Source organism: Drosophila mauritiana, chromosome 3R (assembly GCF_004382145.1).
Source record: "Drosophila mauritiana strain mau12 chromosome 3R, ASM438214v1, whole genome shotgun sequence".
NCBI classification, from domain to species: Eukaryota; Metazoa; Arthropoda; class Insecta; order Diptera; family Drosophilidae; genus Drosophila; species Drosophila mauritiana.
The window spans coordinates 6950657-6977364 of NC_046670.1; the positions used below are offsets into that span (position 1 = coordinate 6950657).

At 41.0% G+C, this 26708-nt stretch overlaps 5 protein-coding genes across 7 annotated transcripts; 2 read left to right on the top strand and 3 right to left on the bottom strand.

The window, feature by feature from the left end:
• Positions 1 to 5177: 5177 nt before the first annotated feature.
• Positions 5178 to 8466, top strand: LOC117143600 (S-formylglutathione hydrolase). 2 transcript variants are annotated; one of them, XM_033308351.1, is made up of 2 exons: positions 5178 to 5321; positions 7503 to 8466. In XM_033308351.1, the coding sequence occupies exons 1-2, from the start codon at positions 5193 to 5195 to the stop codon at positions 8358 to 8360; spliced, it is 987 nt and encodes a 328-aa protein (XP_033164242.1). In that variant the 5' UTR covers positions 5178 to 5192; the 3' UTR covers positions 8361 to 8466. The 2 variants fall into 2 exon arrangements, with proteins under 2 accessions (XP_033164242.1, XP_033164243.1); XM_033308352.1 differs by lacking the exon at positions 5178 to 5321 and adding an exon at positions 7347 to 7436.
• Positions 5765 to 7115, bottom strand: LOC117143599 (E3 ubiquitin-protein ligase RNF113A). Its single transcript, XM_033308350.1, has 3 exons — positions 6904 to 7115; positions 6122 to 6848; positions 5765 to 6054 (listed from the first exon to the last, which is right to left on the bottom strand). The coding sequence occupies exons 1-3, from the start codon at positions 7007 to 7009 to the stop codon at positions 5817 to 5819; spliced, it is 1071 nt and encodes a 356-aa protein (XP_033164241.1). The 5' UTR covers positions 7010 to 7115; the 3' UTR covers positions 5765 to 5816.
• Positions 8467 to 8526: 60 nt separating the features above from the next.
• On the top strand, positions 8527 to 26625 carry LOC117143601. Its single transcript, XM_033308353.1, has 3 exons — positions 8527 to 9054; positions 15013 to 15248; positions 25392 to 26625. Exons 2-3 carry the CDS (start codon positions 15188 to 15190, stop codon positions 25535 to 25537), a joined length of 207 nt encoding a protein of 68 aa, XP_033164244.1. The 5' UTR covers positions 8527 to 9054; positions 15013 to 15187; the 3' UTR covers positions 25538 to 26625.
• LOC117143598 (protein I'm not dead yet 2) lies at positions 16228 to 19142 on the bottom strand. Of its 2 annotated transcripts, none has more exons than XM_033308349.1 (13): positions 19044 to 19142; positions 18854 to 18986; positions 18680 to 18796; positions 18466 to 18614; positions 18298 to 18412; positions 18054 to 18109; positions 17870 to 17995; positions 17472 to 17807; positions 17233 to 17414; positions 16954 to 17147; positions 16619 to 16897; positions 16385 to 16557; positions 16228 to 16333 (listed from the first exon to the last, which is right to left on the bottom strand). In XM_033308349.1, the coding sequence occupies exons 1-11, from the start codon at positions 19049 to 19051 to the stop codon at positions 16643 to 16645; spliced, it is 1671 nt and encodes a 556-aa protein (XP_033164240.1). In that variant the 5' UTR covers positions 19052 to 19142; the 3' UTR covers positions 16228 to 16333; positions 16385 to 16557; positions 16619 to 16642. The 2 variants fall into 2 exon arrangements, with proteins under 2 accessions (XP_033164240.1, XP_033164239.1); XM_033308348.1 differs by having other exon boundaries at positions 16229 to 16333; positions 16614 to 16897.
• On the bottom strand, positions 19228 to 22367 carry LOC117143597 (protein I'm not dead yet 2). Its single transcript, XM_033308347.1, has 13 exons — positions 22272 to 22367; positions 22102 to 22213; positions 21929 to 22045; positions 21717 to 21865; positions 21174 to 21288; positions 21035 to 21090; positions 20853 to 20978; positions 20459 to 20794; positions 20295 to 20389; positions 20150 to 20236; positions 19734 to 19927; positions 19537 to 19674; positions 19228 to 19475 (listed from the first exon to the last, which is right to left on the bottom strand). Exons 1-13 carry the CDS (start codon positions 22292 to 22294, stop codon positions 19335 to 19337), a joined length of 1689 nt encoding a protein of 562 aa, XP_033164238.1. The 5' UTR covers positions 22295 to 22367; the 3' UTR covers positions 19228 to 19334.
• Positions 26626 to 26708: the final 83 nt, after the last annotated feature.

The window sequence follows — 26708 nt, forward strand, 5'->3', positions numbered from 1 at the left end:
TCGAAGGCGAGCAATTAAAAATTTTCGTTTGCCTCCGGCTTCCCACTATCAACTTTCAATGGACTCCTTCTTAAGCTGCCCCTATCAACGCCTGGCACATTGTCAATTTGTCAAGTTCTCAGTGTCTTGTCCACACATTCTCGCTTTCTCGGGCTCAATGCCATTCTCAAGTCTGTTCCCACATCCATTCCCATACCCATTGTGATGCCCCTGCCCATTCGCCGTCTCATAATCGCACTCATCTGGGGTCGAGTGGGAGTCAACTATCAGCCATCGAGTTAGAGTCGGAAAGGAAGCCTCGGTCACTTTCCACAAAGACCGGGAACATATTGTAGCACGATTTTTAAAATAAAATTAACTTGAATTTGCTCTCTGCGCCGGCGGAGTGAGAGAAAGAATGTCCTGTCCCCTTTGGCATGATGTCCTTGGCTGTCACACAATCAACCGCAGACAGGAGCACAATGTGGAGAAAAGTTCTCCTTCGGCGCAGGAGGCGAAAGTGCAAAAAGCCAAGTCAGTAAGTAGCAAAGAATTTTCAACACAAGAAAAGCCACGTATATGTTTTCCTTTGTATGGGGAAAAGGCGCCGCAATAGACAGTCTGGTGGGTGAAAAAAAAAGTATGCCACAATTGCAACATAACTTTGCAGCTTATTATTTTTTATTGCAGCTAATAAGCTTGACTTGCCAGTTAATGGCGCATTTCCGTTTCCGTTCAGCGACACAAAGTCACAGCCACACACATACACGTGCACATTTAGAGGGGAAAACCTGTCGCAAAGTTTATAATGAAAATATTTTCAGCTTAGCAACGACCAAAGAAAGTCCGGAAAACGGCAAATGGCAACTTGTTGTTGTTGTTGAAAAGTCTGGCAAAACTGTCAAAAGCAAAAACCCCTTGACACACCCTAATACACATTCGCTTAAAAACATTTTACTTTTTGTCTTACCATTTTTGAGCTTATTAAAGTTACATTTTTCCGACACTTTTCATTTATTTTATTTGTCCATATTTCCTTATTGAAACTTTTCATGGACTGGACAATGGCTTTCCTTCCGACCACACCGCCCTTACAGGCTTATCCCGGCAAAATGGCCTCATTTGCTTAGACTGAAACGGACATGGAGACCAGTCAACCATTCTATTGTTGTCTTAGTGCCTGCTCATTGCAGGCATTTTGCCATTTTGTGGCTGCAAATGTATTTTGTAGCTCATTTGTGTGTTTGCCCGGAAGTTGTAACTGTGCACAGGATACGATGAGTGCCCCGATTTCACACGAGAGCGGCAGGACCCACAACATTCGTGCCGGACATTCACGGGCAAGGTGCAAACATTGTATGTGGCCTGGATGTTTTAATGTTTCTGCTTTTGGGACAATTACTTTTGGCCTGGTTATTTAATTGACCGCTATTTGCCGAAAGCATAACTTGGATAATCCGTTTTACTGCCTTTACTAAGCGTTTGGCCATGAAACAACAATGTTTGTTGTAGGGAATATTCAATTATACAAACCTTTCTCACTGGGATTTACCATTAGAACTGCTTGTGACGAAACAAGGTTTTAATTTAATTTTCGATACAACTTTTCGTCTGGTCCTTATTTTGACAATTCCTTAAAATACGAAAATACCTTACTAAGCTAAGAGGCAGGCTGAATTCAACTAAAGTGCTTTCTTCTTGGAATAAAATATTTTTATATATGGTACAAGAGCAAAACTTCCGGGGAATTTCAATAAAAAAAATAGAGTGATAAGAGAATTACCCTGATAACAACAATAATTCTAAGAAAAACACTTTGAAAAGCTACGCAAATATATTGTTTCGCAGTTTTAGTCTTAACTACCCCCTAAGGCAGGGTATCTTATATCCTAACCCACAATAACTTAAATTTATTTCTGTTATTTGATTAAGATCCATTTTAACACATCAGTAAAGAAAATATTGATTTTGCAACAACTTTTCACGCAATCGACAAAATGTCAGACGAAATGCCGCAAACTTTTGTTACCTTCTTATTATATTTTTGTTTTCATCGGTTTATTTTTATTTATTTTTTTGAATATTTTTTTATGTTACGAGTACAATAAACATCAATATGTTGGTAACAGCGGAGGCATCTGCTCCATGGCGTCCATAAACCAAGGGCGACAAACAAAGCAAAAGCCGAGCTGACAAAAGTTTGCGCAAAAATCATAAAGTGCAGGCAAAAGTTTTTGGCCAAAAGCGGACAACACTCGCAAAGTCATAAACCAGAAAAGCGGAGGGCGAGTGCTAGCTATTCCGGGGGATCCCAAGAAATCGACCAACATCAATTCGAAAATGGCGCAAAAGTAGCAGCGATTTGTTTGCCTGCTGTAGCCATGGCCATTGTGGCCATCAAGCATCCTCGCTGCTGCATTTGGCCAGCTGCATTTGGCCAGTTTTTGCCCACTTTGCATTTTATCTTTATTTGCATTGCGGCTAACCAGCGACAAGCATTCTTGTGGCCGGACATGTCGAGTGGTTTTTGTTTTGAAGAAAACTTTCTTTCTTTCTTTCTGTGTTTTCTTTTCTTTTCATTTTGCTCTGTCGTTTTTCCTGGATATCTGCCAGCGCAGTGCGAGTGTCAAAGATTCCTCGCATTCGGAAAAGCCCCACCAACAGAGTGTTTGTTATAAATTAAAGCTGCGGTCGTGGCTGCAGGGGCACGAACCTTTATCAGAGGCACAGATTTGTGGCCCATAACTTGTGGGGCTCGCACGCACATGGAAATGTATGTTTCCGCTTAGAAATGTGTTTTATATTTCAATTGAGGAATTTCATAAATTGTTATCTCTTTAAAATTGGCTTTTAATTGGTCGGTTGGGGCCAGTGTGCAATTGTGCTGTTTAATTATTCGGGACTATTAAGTGAAAGATTAATGAGCCTGGGGTTTTTGCGGTGCCATAATATAGCTGTTGTGTATTATTAACGGCCTGCAGTTCAGCGAGCTTCATTTACACAGTAATTATGGCGCGCTCTTAATTGTTCGATTTGAAACTAAAGTTAATCCTTAACGATACATACCTATAGCTACTCGAAAACGAGCGAAACTTAACAGTGAATGGGCGATAAATTATTGGGAGTCAAAGCGTAAACTACGCATGGCAAAGTTTGGCCAACTTTAAGAATGCCGGGCCAGCAAGTCCTCGGAGTCCTGCTGATGGAACGCACAGGCAATAACAATTTATATGGCCCGGTCTGACATTTCAACATGGCCAGGACACGTACTGAAAGTTCGGAGCGGGCTCAGGTCGCTCCACGAGCTGTATCATTCAAAAAGGTGCTGCAACCTTGGTGCGGACAGGAGGGCATTTAGAAATTAATGATAATTGACACAATAAGCGACAAGTTGAGCCCGAGTCCAGGGAGCAAATCCAGGGTAGGGAACGGCACTTCTGCCCTTACCATCCCATCCAGCCGCTGGGATAATATAATAGTCAATGACATTAGAAGCCAATAAATAAAAGCGAATGAAAACAACCAGCGTGCAGCCCAACAAACGTGCAGATGAATGCCATTGGGTACATGTGTACATATGCACTGGAAAAAACGATATATGTAATTATTTACTGATTATTATACACAATTATACAGACAAATTTGAAAAAAACTGATTTTCAAACTTTTTTCAGAACGAAAATTAGGGTATTATGTCATATATATGCAGTTGAAATCTGACCATAGAAATAACCATAAATCCAACTGTTTGGAAACTGCAATGCGAAGTATTTCCGTCTTAAGAATATTTTGAATATCTTTAGGAAAATATGAAATAAATCCCAAATCACTAATTACTCAGCCTCTTTTTAGCTGAAAGAAGGATATCTGATAATCAGAATCCTTCAGCATTCCTTCTTATGTATCTAAACTTTCAGCTGGCAATATAATTTAGGTATAACTGAGATAATTGCAATGTTTATGGATAAAAACTTAAGTAGGCTTGTATTTAATTTAGTATCATTGCTAGCGAGCATACAAAGCTTAATGTAAACAACATCAAGATGATGTTTCGAGAACGAAACCATGTTCGCCGAATTCTGGAGGCGTCAAACTCATTTAACGCCTAATTACTTTGGGGCCGAGACGCAATCGTGTGAGCAACCGCACACAAATTTCTATATCCTAATTAGGCGGAAAAACCCATCCTGCCCGGAAAAGCAATCGAAATCCCCTGCCTACTTATTGCGCTTTGGCAATCAAAGCCGCTGACAGAAACTATAAAATTTCAGAGCTCACGTCTGCCGCTCACTTTCGCATTTATGGAAATAATTAAAACTGATTTGCAGGTCGAAACAATCGTTGCCTCCCCCTCAATTAAGTTGCGTTCATCATGCACGACTCTGTCATTCAATTAACCATTGCACTGCCAATAAGTGAGTGGCACATAAAATGTGAGAAAATGCGAACGTGACCTAATAGCCGTGAGCTAGCTTGATGATTGTTATCCTTGGAAAAATCCGCAGGAGAGGAAAATTTCCCTACTGCAGCAATTACCAGCATCTGAATCTTTAGCTGTCTTAAAGAAATGTGAATGCTGTAAACAAGCAAGGTACAAATATTATACGTTACCAGGGGAACATAAAACCCGTAGTTTCACTCCAATAAAATCGGCTCGACATTGTGGCAGCTAGGATCCTGGAAAATAGAACTTTTATCCTTTTTGCTCATCCTGGGCAGCTGGCCTGCTTTTAAAGGCTTATGTGCTCATATTTTGCATGCTCGGAGCCGGGGGAAAAGGGTGGACAGAGAAGCCGGATGGATTTTGGAATTTGTGGCTAAGCATCGATTCGTTACCACTGGCCAATATTTCGGCTTTGTGCTGTGAAACAATGCGGCCTAGAAGTTTGGCAGGAGGTTTTGATTTTAGCGGGCAAAAGTCAAACGAATTCACTTCCGTATAAGTTTGGCCCGCTTAAACTCCGTTTCCTAGCTTTCATTACAATTCCACTACTTTCTATTGTGACTGTGCTTTCTGATGCGAGCGAAAACGGAAATGAAAGTGCTGACAATTAAATTATGGCTATAAGATTGCGCCCAAATTTCGCCGCTCCTAGAAGGCAGTAGTTTCAGTTGCTTGCCAAATTTAAATTTGGTCAAAGTTGGCCTTTGATCGTTTCAAACGTCTAGCAATACTCGATCGAAATCACATAGTTATTGCAGCTCCCTTGGGAATGGGAAGAAATTTCCTTCGTCTGCCCAGTGTGAGTGGTAGAAGCTCGTTCGTATACTCCATAGTCGCCTGTTCAAATCTTCCCAAGCGACGGAGCATTGTGCTCAGTTTTGGCCACATTATGACCGAGGTGAGTAAGGCTTTTAGGTCCTGCGGACTAAACATTATTATAAAATCCAAGCCTCGTTGTGATTAATTTAAAAAGTATCTATGTGTCAAATTATCCAAAGAAATATAAATAATTCATACATATGTATATTACGTAGTGAAACAACTTATAGATGAAATGCTGTGCATAATTTGTATGTTAACCAATAATAATAATTAGCCCAAAAATAAGAAAAGGCAGCTTACAATTTTGTATAAATATCTAAATAATACATAATTAATAATAAATAGGATTTTTATCTGCAATTCAATCTGGAGCAAAGGTTTTTTCATTTTACAATTTCTTACACGCCACCTATCGGTGGTTTACACATTACATTACTTTCTACACTTATGCGGCAAATGTGCTGTAAAATGGATTTTATGTGAAGCATTTAATCAAACCGTATTTGTGTTATAACTGAGTAAAAATGTCCCTATTTATTTTCACAACCTGTACATATGATTTGAAAATATACTAATCACTATCATCCGAAGAAATCTCCTGAGCTTCCTCCCCTGCTTCCGCTTTATCCTCCTTTTTCCCAAATTCCTCCTCATCGCTATCTGAGTTTTCCATTGGGTTTGTCTTAAGGCGAGCTATCAGCTCTTTGGCGGGATTGAAAATACCATTTGTTTGCTGGGAACAGATGATGCAGCGCTGTGACTTTTTGTACTGGGCCAAGGCGCACTTTTCACAGAAATAGTGCTTGCACCTAGAAAGAAAATTAATATGTTATTTATTTAGTAAATGCAGTTTAGAAATGGTTGTCATCTTCATACTTTGTTACCACGGGATTGACGAAACTCTGTCGGCAGATGTGGCACTTGAAAGGCAGTGTTTCTTCATCGGAGTGAATCTCATACTTGCCATCATCGCCATCGGAGTCTACATCACCCGTTCGCTGATTCTCGTGATCCATTTCTAATTGCCAGCCAGCTTTGTAATCACTGCGATCGTGCAGAAACTTACAGCTGTCGCCAAAGCCGCAGTATCCCGTTTCCTTGTAGTCCTTGCAGATATCCGGCTGGTAATCCCACCTGACCGTGGCTCTCAGATGGGCAGGAGCCCTAATTGGGCCACTTCGTACCATTCCGGAGCTGGCATTCCCTGCCGCTGTATCCTGCTTCTTGTAGTACTGCGCATAGTTGTTGATTCCGCGGTAGATCTTATCGTCCGCCTTGCCCTCCAGCTCCTCGTTGATTTTCAATGCTCGCGCATGAATTGCCTGCGCATCTCGATCTAATTCTGTGTCCATTTCGTTAATCGATGTAGCTCCCTGGTCTTGGGGACCACTGGGCAGCGCCTCGCGCTTGGATTTGTACGCAATGCCCAGTTTATCATCGTCTGAGGCGGATGATGAGCCGTCTTCACCCGTAGCTCCCGCCTGTCTCTTTGCTTTGCTCATCGTCTTGGTGCTCTGAAAGTTGGGATTCGTGCGCTTTCGACGGTTCTCGGCTCGCACCAGAGCACTGGCTTTGCCTTTGGTCTCTTCCTCGCTGCTTTTTGCTGGAATATCAATATTTGCGTATTTACTTTATTGGCGGTAAAATTAAGTTCCTACCAGATTCATCACTGCTGGTTTCCTTTTTGCGACGAATTCCGGCTCCCTTCTTGAGGTTCCGCTTCTTGAAGCCAAAGGACGAGGTGCTAGCCGCTTCTTCCGACATTCTCCGGCCTTTTAATCTGTGTACTTATCTTGTAATTCACGTTAAAAACAATTAACAATAGCAATTTCGCCAATTGGCGCTTCTTCTTTCCGGCTAGTGATGGTACCTGCGTAACAATCGTTATGGAGTTAGTATTTTTTGTATTAAACGGGCACATTACAATTCAATGTTTACTTATGAGGAATATGTTCATTTCTTAAACTTGCAACTATTAAAAATGTAATACATCAAAAAAATCTTTAATTTTTAATGGTTTTATATTATTATAAAGAATTATACTTAATATATATTATGGGCTCTTGTCTAATCTTCTAATCATCGATACTATCGATATTTTCGAAGATATTCTGAAAGCTTCCCATTTTTGGCGCTCTGCACGCGGCCACACTGTTTTTTATCGTATTATTTTTAGAACCTTAAAAAACAAGTGCGTTTTCTAAATTAATGTATTGCAGTTTTAGTTTACAAATTATTTACTCCGTTTCACCCGCAGAACATGACGCTCGAACAGCTGTCCGCAAACAAGTGCTTCGAAGGCGAGCAACGCGTGTATCGCCATCGCTCCGACACCTTGAAGTGCGACATGACCTTTGGCGTCTTCCTGCCGCCGGCCGCTTTGGAGGGTAAACCGTGTCCAGTGCTGTTCTTCCTCAGCGGACTGACCTGTACGCATGAGAACTTCATCCAGAAGAGCGGCTTCCAGCAGCACGCCGCCCGCCACAACCTGATCGTCGTCAATCCGGACACTTCTCCCAGGGGCGTGGAAATCGCCGGCCAGGATGACGCATACGACTTTGGAAGCGGTGCTGGATTCTATGTGGATGCGAAGGAGGAGCCGTGGTCGAAGCACTACAAGATGTACAGCTATGTGACCCAGGAGCTGGTGGATGTGGTCAATGCCAATCTGCCCGTGGTTCCCGGTAGACGGGGTATATTCGGCCACAGTATGGGCGGCCACGGAGCCCTGATCAGCGCCCTCAAGAATCCCGGGCTGTACCAGTCGGTGTCCGCTTTTGCGCCGATTGCCAATCCCACCGAGTGCCCGTGGGGTAAGAAGGCCTTTGCCGGCTATCTGGGTTCCAATCCGGATGACTGGGCCCTGTGGGATGCCACGCATCTGGTGTCGCAGTACGAGAGCACACCGCAGGAGCTCTTCATCGACCAAGGTGCAGCAGACAATTTCTTGGCCGGCAAGCAGTTGCTGCCGGAGAACCTGCTGGCTGCCGCCGATGGCAACGACCACATCCAGACCATCTTCAAGCAGCGGGAGGGATACGATCACAGCTACTTCTACATCGCCACCTTCGTCGCCGAACACATCGCCTACCACGCCGCCCTGCTCACCGCTTGATGATATTCCGCTTGTACTTAATCGTTTGAATCGTTTCCGCCGAAACCCTAATTCAACGTAAATTTGCCAGTAAATAAACCAATTTCCACGGAGCTTCTAAAATGTATACTTACATTCTTGACTTTAAACTTTGAATTTGGACTTTGAAAAGCAAATATTTTGATTTCAGCAATTTCTTTTCACGAACAAAAACGGAAGTAATGGGTATTCCGAATTCGTCGAATGTCTAAGGACTTTTTCCGGACTTGTGGTAAGGGTAAAAGCTCGCAACGTAGTAAAAGCTTTCCGGCTGTTGGTCCACGGCATGCTGGGAACTTTCCGCATCCTGGCATCCTGCGAAGGATTCATTCATCAGTAGAACAAACGCCGTCTGATGGAATAGATGTGCTAGTGACACAGAGGGAACCGAACCGAACGGAGGCTCCAAAAGGCGACATTCTCGACTCGTTTGGCGCCATATTTACTAGGACCAATCGGAGTCGCCAGCTCTGTATTTGCGTGACTGCGTGTGTGCGCGAGATAGTCCTGTTTTTTGGACCCCCCTTTGTTTGTGTAACTTCGCGCGCTTTTGTGTCTTATATACCAACGGGATTTGAAAAGGCGTGAGATTTGCGGCCAGCTGCTGGACGACTGCCAGCGAACTGAAATCTTAATTAGCCATTTAATGGCAGTTGGCACACAACAAAGCCCGATGGTAAGCCCCCAGCCATATGGCCCATGTAAATCAATTTCAAACCGAGCTCAGATCTTGGCAGTCTGTCAGCAAGTCACCCAGTCAGCCAGTTAGCCATTCAGCTAGTCAGGTGTGGCATTGGTAGCACCTTCCCCAATTTTTATGAGCAACTGTACGACATGTTTTATGGCAGCCGTTTTACTGCACGCTGGCATTTTTACACTTCCATCAGCACTCCATTTTTCACAGTTCAGAGTCAAGTTCACGCTCCGTATCCCTTCACCATCCATCAAGTTTGTCGATTCCGCCACGGGTGCTGGTCTTCAAACTTATTTAAAGTATTTAAGCCTTGTATTCACTGGCCATCATTTGCATATTATGATTTAGCTATTGAATTTTATGGTTTTATTATCAAAGGGACTTTGCTGAACTGCTGTGGGCTCTTCTTAGACTTAGAATTGTCATTCCACTCATTATAAATTTTCCATTATTACTTTTGGGGCAATCGTACTTTTGAGCGAGAATTAAGCTTTAAGAAAAACAGTCTTGGTTTCTCATTACCAGAGCTTCATTTAAATTTCGAACTCTTTGTTGGCGGATGGGATGGTGGGGACTCAAACGCAAAAAGCCATGAACTTGATCTTTCAAAAGAGGTTGCGAAATGCTTTTGGCAGCTACGAAAACGTTCCTTTCTGTTCCTTGGCTGTGAAGCAAGCATAGATTACAACGAATTTTCCACTTTATTTTCGTTTGACAAACGTTAAATTGTTCAAGCAAAGAAAATCTTGTTTTCCGTTCAAATATTCTCAGGCTAAGAAACATGGCCAAAGGCTTAAGATATCACAATTTCATATAGCTTAAATGTGTCATAAAATGAAACAAAAATGTACACACGCAAATCTAAAATGTTGTATATTAAGATAAATCATAATAATTCGCGCAAGTCCCATTCAAAATTAGCATTACAGAACCATATTTAAAATTTTATATGACTACTAAAGTATAAACTCAGTACAGTTTATTACCCGCTAACCAAATTGCTTTAAATTATGACAAGCATTTCGCTCAACGTTTTCATTATTTATAAACTGAATTTTTTAATTATTATTCAACACATATTTGACACGTTTCTTAATTGACTTTTGGACAATAAAACGAACTAGAACCCAACAAAATTCAATGCATACGTGAAAATCATTTATGGGACCAGCCTTGAATTTTAAATTTGTACTGCCAAAATTACTTTTATTTTTTATCGCCATTCTCCTCTACGAGGAGAATTCTCCAGTTTATTACGGGTGGATTTATTTTCTTTGCCGTATTTCAACTTTAAGTCATTTAAGTATAAACACTCTTAAGCTTGCAATAAGCGGTAATAAAACCATCTCGTTTACTGGCCTTCCATTAAAAAACTTTAGTAAAAAAGAAAATTTAGATTTCTTACACCCGTCTGAAAAGTTCGGTGTTGTTCTACCATTAAACAGCATTTAACTATTAAAGGCGTCCTACTAAAATCTTGTGTAAGAATCGTTTTCGCTCATATAAAATGCGATTCCATTTTTATAGTGCTTACTGATGCTTGAGGCACTCGAGCCACTTTTTATTTTTCCATTATTCAAGGAAAAGCCGCGCAAAGACAGTAAAAGCGTCGATTTCCCTTGAATCCCTTGCAATTGGAAAAGGTGATGCTGGAGAGTTTTTCGGCTTAAATTTGTTGGCCCACACGTGTACAGTAATTAAACACCTTGGTGGAGAAGTTTTCCCCGGCCTAATTACTGGTAAGCCACTTCGACCACCGCACCAAATCCCCGGAAGATCGAAATATTGTGTACTGAGGTGGGCAAATACTAAGGTGGGCAAATACAAGTGTTTACCTGAGCAGTTCAAGGGGAAAACAGATTTGTTTGGCAAGACGTTAAAAGGGAAAATTCCAATAAACCGAACGTAAAATCAATAAGAGCCAATATAAGAAAAGCGAGAGGAAGAAAGATGTCATTTGTTTGGCGAAAACGTAAGTTTGGAAGAATACGATTTATCTATTTGAGGAAAAATATTCGCTTATTTGTCAAAGTTGCTCGTTTGGTGAAAAAGATATTTTTTCACATTAAGTCTTGATTAAATTGAAGTACATTTGCTGAAATACAAAAAAATGTATTCAATGTCTTAGCGTATATATGTACTTCAAATACAGAGTATACCGACGTCAAGTTGAAAGTATTGTAGCCATTTCCCAATTAAATGGCATCGGCACAATATAAATAAGAGTCGTTCTAAAATAAAGCATCCATTAGCACATCAATTAACTTTATGTACATATTGAACCTGGAAAACCACTCACACAGCACGTGCGTTCTAGTGTGGACCTTATTCGAACGTTTATCACGCATACGCAGTGTTGACACATATTATTAAATTCCCGTGCTTGCTGTGCGTCAAATGTTACTGTCACACTCTTATAAGCGGATTAGATTTTAAAACAAATATGTATGGCCTTTATGAATATATAATATTTACATTGTTTTCCACATATGAGAACGTAATGGCTAAGTTGAGTGCATTTCATTTAGATTTTATCAGCCAACTTATCAATGTTTTAAGATCTTATATACACTTTAGATAGCTCTTTAAAATTATAATCTCGTTTTAGTTGCTTTTCCTAACAATTCACACCATAAAATCTTATTTAAGCACAAGAATTATTTACAATTTTATTTCCTAATTTTTGCATATCCTATTTAAATGTCAAGGCAACAGTGACTTTTAAAAGTCCATCCCAGAACCCACACACTTTGTGCAAATGTGTATGCAGTTCTTCATGTGATAAGAGAAAATGGAGAGATCGAATCGGTTTTCCATTGAAACAAGACGAGGGTGTGGGTGTCTCTGACCCGACTGACAATTAGGCCAATCATGAGGAATCACTTGCGATGACAAACGCCCGGGCCACGTGCATACGAGCAAATTGATGTATTGTTTTTGGGACGCCGAGTGGCCCATCAGAAGCCATCAGAGGACTCTCGGCAAAGAGCTGGGTGCTGGGTGAGAAGTAGGCTCCATGGTCGTAGGGACTGCGGTGCTGCGGGACTGCGGTGCCGCAAATTCAACGGAAGCGTACACCATCCAAATAATTTAGACAATGGCACTCGTGCGCACACGCCATGCCCAGGAAACAGGATGAGGCGTACTCCACACACACACACTCAGCAAAAGCATCGAAAACCATCAGCACACACACGCAAACGCCACCATAAAGCAACACAGATACACCAGCAAGGACACTCACTCACGCACACACACACAGAGACAGACAAACCTGAATGAATGCGGAGAAACAGAGGCGACAATTTTAGTGCTATTTTCGGTCATCACTTGGCTTTACAGCGGGTCAGAGCCCGGGAGCGGAACCTATTGGGACCCGACATGGAAGCCATCACTCCGGACAGCCTCCGAGTTCCCATCTCCGTTCTCTCGAACCCCATTCCCCACTGCTACATGCTCCACCCCGCGACGCCATTCGTACTCCTATTATTTCTTATGCGCTGGTGTGTATCTGCTGTCCAACATATGTTCTCACTTAGACTGCGGTCTTCTTCCTTTGGCTTGGGTACCAAACAGCTGCAACTACACTTGGGGAAAATGAAACGACGAGCGGAGGGAAACACGAAAACTAAACATGTGTTCACTGAGAGAAATATGTACATCCGACCAAAAATCCCCATAACTTTTCAAATATAAGATATATGTCCTCTCTTTATGTGTGATTAAGTTACTAACTTAAATTACCTATGATAAGTGTCTCTAGTTTAAATTGATATCCTTGCTTCCTTCTTTATTCTATTTAAATGCCATAAAGAATCATTTAATTTACCAGATAATCTTGTCTTTTAAGCGTGTTGTTTTCGAGTGTGACACAACATGGCTGTGGGAAATACAAAGCACACAAACAGCAGAGCGGAAAAACTTCTGCTACTATTTGCTTGCCACCTTGCGGAAAACCCGGACCAACATTCCCGCCTTTAAGAGACACAAGAGGAATGGCTTTTTGAAGGTGTAATTGAGTTTTCACGCAGTACGTGCAGGAAATTCTTAAAACTGATCCGGTGAAAACTTTTCGTTATAATCAAATTTGCTGGCCCCGAAAAAGATGCAAAGGGATGCGTCGTTTAATTTGAATAACTTTACGGAGACAACATATTGTTGAGCGTGGGAGTCGATAAATTTCATTATGCCAGGAAAACTGGCCAACAAAAAAGTTTTCCAGCCCCGAGTTCGTCTCGATTGGCAGGAATCTAATAGCTCCAGACACAAATAGATTGCTCCTAAGTGAGTGATGAGATCTCGTACACAGATTAGCTGCCCCAGGAGTTTGGACTGCGTTCAAAGTTTCCAAGCTATTTAGCCAGACGGCTGAACTTGCCCTGATTGATGATGTTTTATGGTATAAGTTGGTAGTTGAAATCGAACAGTTTGAGAAAGGGTTGCACCATATTAACTAACATATAATAAAATTTATAAAAAACCACCTTTCTCTTTGTTAGTTTTGTTGAAATATGTATAATGGCGCATAAAGAGGTATTTAGCTATAAAAAGGAAATCATAGTTAATTTACAAAGCTGTATTATTTAGTTTGTGTTAAGTACTGCTTATTTTCTGCCCTTTGTCTCGTAAAATTGCCAAAAATAAATTGTTTCGCCTTAACAGGCTTTTAAACTATCCGATAACACAGTCCTGCCACTTGATGCCGACAGCTTTAGTTGAGTTTTTAATTAAGTTATAGCCACACTTTGCGTACCAGACACAAAGGAAATCCAATTTGCACTAAGCCCCGCTTTCAACTCGAAACTTATCGTCAGCAAATTGCAATGGCAAATCGCAGAGCTCATTTGGTTCGCCCCGTTGTTCTGTGGGTTCTGTATTCTGGGTTCTGAACTCTGGGTTCCCATCGTTACCCGCAAAGCACAGTAAATGGAGCGGACTAACTAGGGAAATGCATCAGGCATGAACCGCACAGCACCCCACCTGTAACCCCCGTGATCACTTGGCATGCAATTTCCAAATTGCTTTCTCTAAGCTGGGGAAACAATTTATGTGTGTTAAATTGGCCCCGCCCACCGGCACACACCGACACAATGCCACATACTCACGCCCATTCACCTTTGGCAGGCAAAGCTTCTTACACTAATTACACAAATTGAACACAATTTATTGTTGCCATGGGAGCTGAGAACGCGATGGTTACTCCTGCTGTTGCCGTTGGCGACACGCTTCAAGTGGCGGCAATTTGGTTAATATTAAATAAGTACTTGCATATTAATTATATGCATAATTACACGACCAGACGAGGCGAGCCCTCTTGTTTGGGTGTTTGCTGTAATTAAAACATGCTGACATGGCGTATACGTTACGTGACTGGCGGCTAAGCTGGCGTGTTCTCAACAACGAATTCTATTAAAGGCGAACAAAGCTCGACAGATATTTTTGCATGAGAGAGCCATCCCTCTTTTATGACTTAAATCAAAATTGTTTTGCTGTTTGAGGTGCAAGCAAAATATCACGTATACGCATCGTTGCCAATACTTACGTTGATAGAATTAAAAACATTTAATTTAAAGCATTTAAAGCACCTTTAATTTGAAATCCATCCATCTTCTTTTTTACACAAACAAAATATACACATTTATTTCAAGCTATTCTTAAACGTTTCTTATTTTCCATATACCAAAAGCCTGAGAATATAATATGTTAGTTCTGAACGCTCATTTGAATTGTTGGGCCACTTCCAGAACACTACGTCTTACTTTCATATCCTGTTTCCGGTTTCAGTGCCGTGGGCATACAAACGTTGTCCCTTGTGTGTGTGTGATTTCTGATTTCTGTTTCATACCCAAGTTGATTATGCTTCTGACAGAGTCATTAACAATTTGCCGGTTTTGATTTACCCAGATTTTATTTGCATTTCTTTCTGCCTCTCTCCGCCAGCAGCAGCAGCATTTGCAGCCGGAACTGTAGTCCATCCAAAGCCGATCAGCTTGAGTGTTTTATGGTGGTCCCGAAGTGGCAGCTACAGCCCTAACATACAACTAACAAGCACAACATCGGCTTAGGGCAGCAGGAAGTATAAACACGAGCCAAGGAAACAAAGTAATCTATAAAGATGGCCGGCGGGGGCAGGACAGCCGGCAAATACGGATATTCGGACAACAATTATTACAGTGGTGAGTAGATAAGTATAATGTTCGATCCAGATAAAGCTTCATGCCGCTCATATTTTAGAATAAGATTACACATATGATGGCATATTTATAGTTATTTGGTCTCCCATTATACCGCATCTCATGGTATAATCTTATCATAATAACCAATGCTTTATCTTAATGTATCGTCATTATATTTATAATTTGTTGTTTTTCAATAATTCATAAAATCCATTCACCTGCCTGCCTGCCCCACACAGAAGCGAAACGAACTCGAATAAATGACCATGTTGTACCGAATTATATTCAATGAAATATTATTGGTGTATGAATAAATTACGAGTCTCATTGTTATTTTGTCCCCTAACCACTGTACATTCGCCCCAGGAACTTTGGGGGTGGTGAATGGGCGGCTCGTTCTCCGCACTGTCGCCCATTTGGCGGGCTTATGTCGGCCCCCTCCGATGGCGTCGTCCTGGCGTCCTGGAGTCCTGCTGATGAAGTCCTGCCGCATGCCTCACCGTAATCAGTGTTGAAAAGCGTGTTTTTATTCGAGTCTTGATTACGTATGTATATTCCGCTTGTCAGGGTTTTTATTACATTTATTTCGGTGCGTTTCTTATACACATGAGCACTCGCACACACAGGCATTTTTCTCGGAAGTGTACATTTTTTATTTGTTTGTGTGTCGGCTGGAGATTTGTGCGCTACTGATGGCTGTTCGAGTGCTCAGCATATCATTCACGCATGTAGGCAATATAACTCAGTTGCCCAGGGTAAGGATGTTTTTCCCCGATTATATCCTTCCAAACCATACCTGCGAATGTGAATGAGTTTGGGTGAAGGACCAGCCATAGGAACTTATTGCTGTGTTTGCATACAACTTTTGTTTTCCCGCGTGCCAAATTGTCTGCTAAGTGAGTTTGAACGCCCACCCGTAGGCTAGACTTTCGCCCACCCCAAAATTCTAAAGCTTAGACATTGAGATGGCTTCTGTACTTTTAAACAAGTTTGCTGTAGTTTTATTCCCGCAAATTGTTGGCTTTTTATTTATTAGCCATCAAACGAAACTCCACATAAGGGCAGTAATGTGAGCACACCTAAAACTGAAGCGAGCAAATTATTAAAGGTCAGTTTACAAGCAATATGATACCCACATTTTGCCAAACGCGGCATGCAACTCAACAAAATTGCTGCCAAAAGAAAGATCCAGTTCATTTGACCTCAAAGCCCTTTGATTTGACAGAAATATTATTGGGGATACCAGAAATTTTTCACATGTTCCATCTTGAGTGTAGGAGTTTGTTTATGTCTGTAGATATGGATTGTCCTGTGGAAAAAGTATTAAGTTATTAAAAAATCGATAACCTTGGTGTGGCATCTAACCCCACTTCGTAGGCACTTCATAATTGGAGCTAAACAGCCCACGAGGGGAATTCCGTCGTCCCCGGATAGATCAGCATGGTCCACACGGTTCCGGTGAACAGCAGACATAGGAAGGCCCAAAATGTGGGCAGAAGCCCAGCGATGGCCATGTACTTTGTCTTCAAACCCGTAAAGCCGGATATAATTGCATTAGGCGGAGTGCTTACGGGCAGATGGAAAGCCAAGCTGCAGGCCAGGGCAGCCGGAAATGTCAGTTTCATGGGATGAACTTTGATGGCCAGGGCCTAATGGATAAATGCTGAAGATACTTGAGGGCTGCCGCGGGACGGGATCAACTTACCATTTCCGAGAAGATCGGGATCAGAATATTGCAGATGGCCACGTTGGAAGCGAATGCAGTGCAGAATAGGGAGATTATAATACACATGGATATAACGAGGACGGAGTGCATTTCACCAGCGAATGCTAAGGACTCGCCCAGCATTTTGGCCATTCCGCTTACCCTGCTGCCCTCAGCCAAAGCAAATCCACCTCCTGCCGGGGAAATGAAATGAAAATGAACCAAATATGATTAATTTAGTGCAAGATTATGTTGAACATGGATTGCAAAGATATTTACCCAACAGAAAGGCCAGGCCAAAGGGGGTATACTTTTGGCAATAGACCCACGACAGGCAGGCATCCAAAGTTTGTCCTGGGAAAGGTGCCTTTCCGCAGCAGTACTTGAAGAAGGTGTACTGTGTGGGCAGTGCGAAGAGCAGAACTGTTGCGAAAAATACTGGAGGACCACTGCCAATGGCTCTAGAAAGATAAAAATTAAGCTAGACGTGCAGAGAGATCTTTGGTAAACAAACGAACTTGGCATTCAGAAAGTCAGCCCATCCCGGAAAGAAACCAGGTTTACGGGTGAAGAGCAGGAAAATCATCAGCACGAAGAGCAGACCCACTTGAATCTCGTGGCAGCTCATCGGTCCCAGCTCTGCCCTGCGCTGCTTGATCACATCCTTGACAACGTCCTGGCTCTCGGCGCCCTTCTTCACCTCCTGACCAATTTTGCTATTCGGCCGGAAGAGACCCATGTGGGTGACTTGTAGCGAGAAGTACGTGAGAAAGACAAGCACGAGCACTACAAACGGAACGGAGTAAGCCATGAAGATGGGGAAGTCAATCTTCTCTTCGGAGTTGGGAAAACGTCTATGGGTTTAATCAGCTGCATACGATCAAAACGACCGGCAAACTCAACATATCGTCCTTACGTATCGTATAAGCCCTTATAAGTCAGATTCGTCCCAGTTCCAATCAAGGTGCCACAACCACCGATTGAGGAAGAGTATGCGATGCCAAAATAGAAGGCCATCGAGATTGTTGATGGATGCGGGGGGCTGCAAGTAAATTACCGTGTTTGTAATACAGATGGAAATCCATCTATTTTCCACATACTCGCCCTCTTCCACTGGTTCCTCTTCCTGCGACTTGTAAATGGAAAAAATGTTTTGCTAAAAGTGAAAGTTTACATGAGTTAATTGTACAAACTATTCAATAGTTTAATAGTAGAAGGGACCAGACAACTTTACAACCTATCCGGCTTAAAGGACCGATCGGTTGTTTACTAGTGATTTTCAAAAATTATTAGATCCTTGCATTTATTGAAACATGTTACCATAGTTAAAAGGTATCTACTCACAGTTTCCATTTCATTGAGCACTGCTTTGACTATGGGACACATCATGGCAGTGGCAGCTGAGTTTGAAATCCAAAGCGATATGAAGCAAGTCACCATGACCAATCCGAAGTGCAAGCTGGTCGAAGAGAGCTGCCTTAGTTTGGAAATAGCTTTTAGACGGAGCCTTACCGCCTCGGACTGCAGCCCACTATTAGAATAGTGTTGAGTGCGATGCGCTGATGGAGATTGCTGTATTCTATGGCCAGAGCAATAAGCAGTCCCCCAATGAACATAACCACGGTGTCACTAAAGTAAAAGCTGCACACCTTTTCCGAAGTCTGTGTTCGGAAGGGCGAAACTAATTAAGATATAAAACTTTACTTTACCAAACAAAATAACGTACCAAAATGCCAAACAGTGGCAGAAAAACCACTGGAAACAGAGCTGTCAAATATAGAGGAATGGCTTCCGTGATCCAGAAGAGCGCCATATTGGCCACCAGATACATGCATTGATATGCCTACGGTTAGGGATAAGATATTATCGACTCGGGGATGTTTCCTCGACCTTAACTTGCCAAATTATTCTCCAAGACCCCATAGATCATAAGCGGCAATGTGATGATAGGAATCATGACGGTCGCCTTGCCCCTCCAATGGAAGCCGCAACATCTCTTTACGGCCTGACCACCTGCAATTTTTCCATCAGCACTGAAAGAGGAGGTCTAAAATCGTTTGGTCCTTAAAATTGATATATAAAAGTCTTACTCTCCCATTTTGCTTGGCTTCCAATACGATTGTTATGAATTTTTTGATTTTAACTGAACCAATTTATCATTGCCTACTCTTTAAAATGAAGTTCGAACAAAGGAATACAAATGTTTTTTGATAACTGATAAATTTTGTATTTAGGAGTGAAAAATGCATGAAGGGGTGTGATCAAGAATTCATTTGAATTTATATACTTTCTAGGTTCCAAAACATAATTTTTAAATTATATATAACAAGATTTGAAAACCCTTTAGCTGTACAAGTTACAGGGTTTATGTATATGTTCCATCATATTTTTGTTTCATTCTTGATTTTCATTGCCCAATCCGGAAAACTTTTCGTTTCTGGAAATATTATCAATCCCCAGGTATTCGTGTTCACCAGAGCCACAGAAATCCCGATAATGGTGGGCAATATACCGCAACAGGCCTAGAAAATAAAATATTTTGATGCGGGAATTAATTATTATTATTGTAAAGCTTTTACTTACAAAGTATTTGGTCTTAATATGTGCATATTGGGTAACAATTGCATTTGGCGGCGTGCTCACGGGTAAAAAGTAGACCATGCTAATTCCCAAGCAAGCTGGCAGAGTTAAAATCAAAGGATGTAACTCCAGAGCGAGAGACTTCATGTAAAAAAGAAACAAGCAAGTAATTATTAAATTAATAGTCATAGACACCTTACCATTTCACATAAAATTGGTAGCACAATGTTCGCCACAACAACGTTAGCGTTGAAAGCCGACAATAAATTGGCCGATATAAACGTGATCGACTGCACCACGATATTTGGCAATCCGATGAGGACTTGCATGGCCTTGGAGATCATTACGTTCAAACCACTTTCCCTGCTGGCCACGGCCAAGGCAAAGCCACCACCTGCAAGTAAACCAAGGGTGGACGCTATAGTCGACTAACAGATACCCGTGAAACTTGAGAAGTAAATGGATTTACGGTTACAACATGACTGATAAATTGCAATTGATGGCCGAATTGACAAACCAAGCATCATTGTTGCATGATTTTTAACGAATCTAGTATACCCTACTTTTTCGATACGAGTAATTCAAGTATTTCAAATGTGTGGAAGAAGAAACCTACCCAGCAGAAATAATAGGCCCCAGGGAATGTTGCGTAGAACATATTCCCACGATAATATCGCATCGATCGCCTGGGCGGTAAACGGACCTGCAATGCAAGGTGCTAGATGAGACTGTCTTCAATATAGGTAATAATGAAAACCCACCTTTACCGCAACAGTACTTGAAGAACGTATATTGGGTGGGCAAGGCAAAAATTACTAGAACAATAAATGACAGTCCCGATGAACTTCCCACTACCCTGAAATGGTACAGTAATAATATAATGGATATTTTTCAGACACAGAGACCTATATAAATGGATACACACTTTCCGTCGATCAAATCGCTCCAGCCCGTAAAGAAACCCGGCTTGCGGGTAATTAGGAGCACTATCATAAAAGCAAAGGCGATGGCCATTTGAATTTCATGACAGCTCATTGGGCCCAAATCAATATGGCGCTGTCGCAAAACATCCTCCATCAGCTTCCTGTTTGTGTTGGCCTCCGAAATGATTTTACCGGTTTTACTATTTGGCCGAAACAGTCCCATGTGCGTGATGAGGAAACCTATGATAACCAGCGTAATGTTTACAAACACCATCAAGGGTATCGAGTAGAACATGAAGTTGGCAAATGTAATCTCCACCGTAGAAGTGGGAAATCGCCTGCGAAAGACACATATATTAAATTTGGTATATAGCTTTCCAAAACCCATTCTATTACTCCGAGTATATGCCCCTAAAGACCAGATTCGTTCCTGTGCCAATTAGTGTTCCCAGTCCCCCAATGCTGGCGGCGTAGGCTATGCCAGCGTAGAAGGCTACTGTTATCTTGGACGGATGTGGTGGGCTGCACAAGATTAAAATTAAAGATTTTCGGATCTATAAATTATGGCATACTCTTACTCTCCCTCCTCTACTGGTTCCTCCTCTTGCGTCATATAAACGGGAAATATTTTGTTCTTGGAATTGTAGAATGTTGTACGCAGTGTAAAAATATTTATTATTATGCTTAAACTACTATAATATTGATCTAAGAACTCACGGCATCCAATTCATTGACAAGCGCTTTGACAATAGGGCACATCATGGCCGTTCCGGCTGAGTTGGATATCCACAATCCCATAAACGTGCTCACGCTCATCATGCCTATGAACAAGCTGAAAGTTTTTTCGAATTAAGTTAAATTATAGCTATAATGATGAATTAATACAATAGTTGATTCTGTAAAACTGGCGAGTCTTGAAGTCTAACAAGAAATAAACATTAAACCGAGTTCCTCGACTATCATAATATTGGTACAAATTAGCAAGATTCGGCGATCTAGTATACCCTATTCTCTTTGGTGTTATAAGTGAAGGAAACAGCTAACTAAATACTTTACGAAAGAGATGGCAATATGCTAGCAGTAATGTGAACATGGTGCCTTGTAGCACAATCTCTAAAGTGCGAGGAAGACGACTAGATCCAATCGTCTGTAGAGCAGACCCTAATAATGTATATATTCCCATAAGTTTTAACATAGTTTTGACAGACTGCAATTAAAATCTGTAGGTCTTATAGTATGAGTGATTAATATAGGACATACCGTCTAGGACTTCCGCCGACAATCCGAATAACCCTCAGGGCAATTCTGGTGTGTAGATTACTGTACTCAATTCCCAAGGCCACAATAAGCCCACCTAGGAATACCACAATGGTGTCGGTGAAGTACTGCTTGCAGACTATAGAGGCATTCTAAGAGACAGTTTAGTTTATATAAATTGTGTTTTCATTTAATTAGGACATTTTTAAACTCACCACAAGACCAAGGAGCGGGCAAAAGACAAGGGGAAACAATGCCGTGACATATATCGGTAGGGTTTCGGTGATCCACAGCAGGGCCATGGTAACGATAAGCCACATGCACTTGAACTCCTAAGAGATTACTTTGATCCACATTGTGATATCTAAATAATATATTGTGCACTTACGGCCATGTCGTTTTGTAAGCCATGAATAAGAATCGGCAGTGTGATCAAGGGTATTATTATTGAAGCCTTACCGCGCCAGTGGAAAATACAACAGCGTCCCAATACGAATTTTCTTAAGGAATTCAATACATGAGCTGGAAGATACTTGCCAAAACAAATGCGAAACCCACCGTTGTTCTCCTGGATCTGCCATCTTTTTTAGTTAACAGGCCTAAGTTAATTTACAATGTATATATGGGTTGAAAGCTTATGTGTGACTGGATCTAATGAGAACGGAGTACTAGATTATTTAGCAGTATTTTTAACAAAAATCTTTAGTTGGAAGAACAATCAGTGTCAACTCAAAAGGAACCATTTAATCTAAACCCACTTTGATGTCATCTAATTGATAATTTCCCCAAACAATTCTACGCTATGTAAAGGTCTAATTCAGCTTAACAAAACCTGCACTGAACGAAATATTGTAATGACAGTTAGCATTCAAACTCAAATATTTAAAATCAAATATTTAATATTTAATTTAATTAAATAGACGGTTTTATCCAAGAAATCAAAATATAAGTTTATATCCATTTTTAAGTGTCAGATCTACGATTTGGCGTTTAAATTATTGCTATATTTGTCTCGGTATGTTATTAAATATTTACTGCCAGCGGTCGTAGTGTTCAAGGAGTGTTCAAGGAGTCATGCTACAATCTGGCCCAAATGAAATTCCTCAATGCTGGCCAAATCTTTGTGGCCACAAAACATTTGGGAAGATGTCAGACACAGGACACACAGGATACACACACACACATACTTTGGCGGAGGATATTACATAATGCCAGATGAATGTGCGACCCAAACTCATCCATGCTTTTATGTTTTTTGTGCTCTGTCTATTCACATAATCTGTCAAATGACTTTATTGACTGTATTTTTGTGCGGAAAGCGAACAATAAATGAAATTTAATACATATCGGCTGGCAGGACATGTGTCCTTGGGTGGATCCCCGACTATAGTTAGGCTCATCCGCTCGTGAACCTTAATAATTCACGCTCAGTTTAGCCCAGTTTTTGCCCATGGGCTACCCGAAATCCATTTCAGTTTTCAATTTGCGGCGAAGGAGATGGTGCCTTGCATTCGTTTTGCATATTTCACGCTATCATAACTTTCATTTTGACAGCCTGAACTTTGTCAGACGTCCGGGATAGGCGTTTCTGTGAATTATTATTTGATATGGCAAACTTTTCTGTGCGCTTTTGATGTTTTAAGCAACCGCAAATTCGTGGTCTTCAAATAGAACTTAGAAACGCCTGAGAAACCCCAAGAAGTGTGTACAATGCAGGGGCCAGAGAAATTTGACCGCACTCGAAGGCCATTGAAAACTTTTGCAAAACAGCAAAGTGGCTAATGGTACAATTGTTGGCCGAAAGTTCTTCCTAATTGGTATATTATAGCACTAAACTCCGGCAAATGCCATTATCCCAGAACTCTGGTGCGACATTTAAATGATGACAGTCATTTGATTTCAACTATTTAAAGAATGGGATCTTCAACTTATTCAATTAGCATATATTATACATAGTTCAGAAAATTAAGAACCAAATTTAAACAAAATTGCAGCTTTTGTATCTGCAGCTTTAAAGCAATTTGCCTGGAGTTTTACCATTCAACTCCTACTGAAAATGCATTCCATATGCTGGTAGCAAAATATTTGAAAAACTTGTTAGAAATGAGGTGCAGGAATATTTAAATTGGCCAAGGAAAATCGCAACACCTCGCTTTTAAAACGAATGAATAATGTATCTTGTAGTATCTTATGTATCTTATATTTATAACTTGGAGAATATAAATCAGCCATAAATCTCATTTTATCTGCTGGAGTTTTGCACAATATTTTGTGCATCCATTTGTGTTTTATGGCCAGCATAGCAGCAGGTGAGCCATTTGGCCAGCAAAAAGCAATCGAAATGATTGCCTATTTATCTGGGCTGAGTGGCCGTGAACTGTGAACTATGGAGAACACTCAACGCCTTGATGCCGACAATCAAGCACATTAAGCGCACAGACACTCAAATGCTATGCCGTGCATATGTACTATACTTTCTACACATAATATACGGAATATGAGATTTATGTAGTACCATAGCTTTGGGCCATGGGCCACGGGCCATTGGGCTCTGAGAACTCGTAATACGAGCCCACTAATTAACAAATCTCTGGCGGCGTCGGCTTGACTGCCAGTGAACAAGATTTGAATCTGTTTGATGTGTGCCGCCGAGTGAATGCTCGGCATCGATTATGTGTTAAATTACCCATAAAACAAACATCTGGCCCAAATGGAGCCGAACAATGCGAGCCTATTTGCAAAGTTGGTAGCGTGCAAATGGTCTCTGGTTACGCCAAATTGAAATTCTGGCAACCGCGTTTTAAATTAATGCTTTAAATTCGCATATGCCCCGCTCGCAAATAAATGAAATCAAGCCCCAAAGCTAATGACATTGCAAATTATCTAACCGCAATGCCACTTTTTAAACAAATTATACGAGAAATCAGATTTAATTTAGCGCGGTTTAAATTTATACGATGGCAATTGCTGTACAGAGAGGATATTTTATGCCTTGTAGAGGGTATAACGATTTATATTCATTTTTAATAATATTTTAATTTAGATACTTAACTCTTTTTAAATAATCTATTTAGAAGTGCACATGTGTGGGTAATGTGATGAGAACCATCTGGCATATATTTATATTTAATAAATGTAAATACCTTCACTTTTTGGTTGCCAAACAAAAAAGAAAAACTTAAATCAAGCTTAAAACTTAATCCCTGAAATATTTTTTCAGCTTGTTTCGCCAATTATTGCGTTAATAACCCAATTCATATAAATCGAAATTGTATAAAATTGGAACATCTGCGGATGTAAAAATGCGAGTTGCAAATCCAATTTTCGTATTATTTTTGTTTATTGCGAGTTTTTATGGCCGCTCTGTGTGTGCTTGGATTGTCATCCAGATTGCCTGTGGCACATGGTCGTCGTTTATTCTTTACAGCAATGCATTTGTCATGGTCCGGCCAATTTTTTTTTTGTTTGTGTTGTTCCCATTGTTTGAATATGCACGGAGTGAGTCCTTAAAAACCGAACTGGGATTTGGTGAGTGTCTGTGGGGAAACAAGGTGTACACCTCCTCCTGCCATCCACTTCACCCACCTGACAAGAATAATTGCCTGTAATTTGTCTGCGAGGCCTCTAAATCGTGTTTCCTCTGGTTATCCTTGCCTTTTTTTGTTTTTTGTTTTACAGGTCACTCGTACAAGAGCATCAACGATGAGATTATACTGGTCAGCATCATAATGGGCATCACCATACTGGTCCTCATCACAATCGCCCTGTGCTACATTGCGTACGAGAAGTGCCAGAAGAAGCGGGAGTACTATATCAACGCCTAGAGGTTGTCCCCACCGGAATTCGAGAACCCCCGGAATGGGGCTTCGTCCTTCCCTTCGTCCTGTGTTTTTGTTATCCTGTGCAGTGAGGAGGCGGTGCAAGGCCAAATGTCAACACGGTCGGCGACAATGTTGACGTTGACGATTTAGTTGGCCAACAAAAATAACCCAGAGTGGCTGCACCCAACCGCCGGCTTGCGTTTTTTCTCCTTGCAACCCCAACCCAACTTGCAACCCGAATACCCGGCAGACACGTACCCAAATCGGAAACCAGTGGCATTTTTGTGCTGCTTAAACGTTTCGCCATCTCCGTTGGCTTTGCCATAGTTGCAGTTTCTCGAGTGCCGGAAACATGGCTCCTTTGTTCGGATTGTTTGCCCACTGTGCACAGTGGGTGCCAGCACTTGCCACTTGACATTTGACCAGCCAATTAGGCGTTTTATATTTTCCCATTTTGTATTTTCTTCGCTACAGTCTCGTTGCAAAAACATGGCCAACACAAGTATAATGGCATAGCACTTTTTAAATTCGTCTGCTGCTGCAGGAAGAGACGACTTTTTAAGACATTCATAAATTCGGGCTTTTATGCCGCATCCAGACATTTCAATTTAAAATGCAGTTCACTCGAATTCCACCATGCAGCAACCTTTTGTTTGTCAAACCGAGATGGAATAATAAAAAAAAGCAACCTCACACCACGGAATAATGGCAGCGAAAGAAATATAAGCGATACTCTTGGAGTTCGCTCCGTCGATATGGTTGCTCCGAACTGAATGCTGGATACATTGTGCATATGTGCACTGAGAGAAATGTGGGATGATGTCATGCAAAATCACGACACATCACATGGGTCGTAATTTTAAACCTACAAAAGCTTTATTTTATTAATATTTATAAAAATAGCAACCATTATTGATGATGCATAATCCAAAAATAATACAAAAATGGATCTCCTATAAAGTTCCATCAATTTCCAAATCAAAATTTCATATTAAAATGAATACAAAACCAACGATACTAAGACATGAAACACCTAAAAATAAATATACTACATGGTTTTTCATACATGAATTATGTTTTATATTTCATTTAAACCACTTTTTTCTCAGTAAAATATTATTTTTTATAGTATTTTTTTTTCATAGTATAGTTTTTTTTTAGTGATTTCAAGATT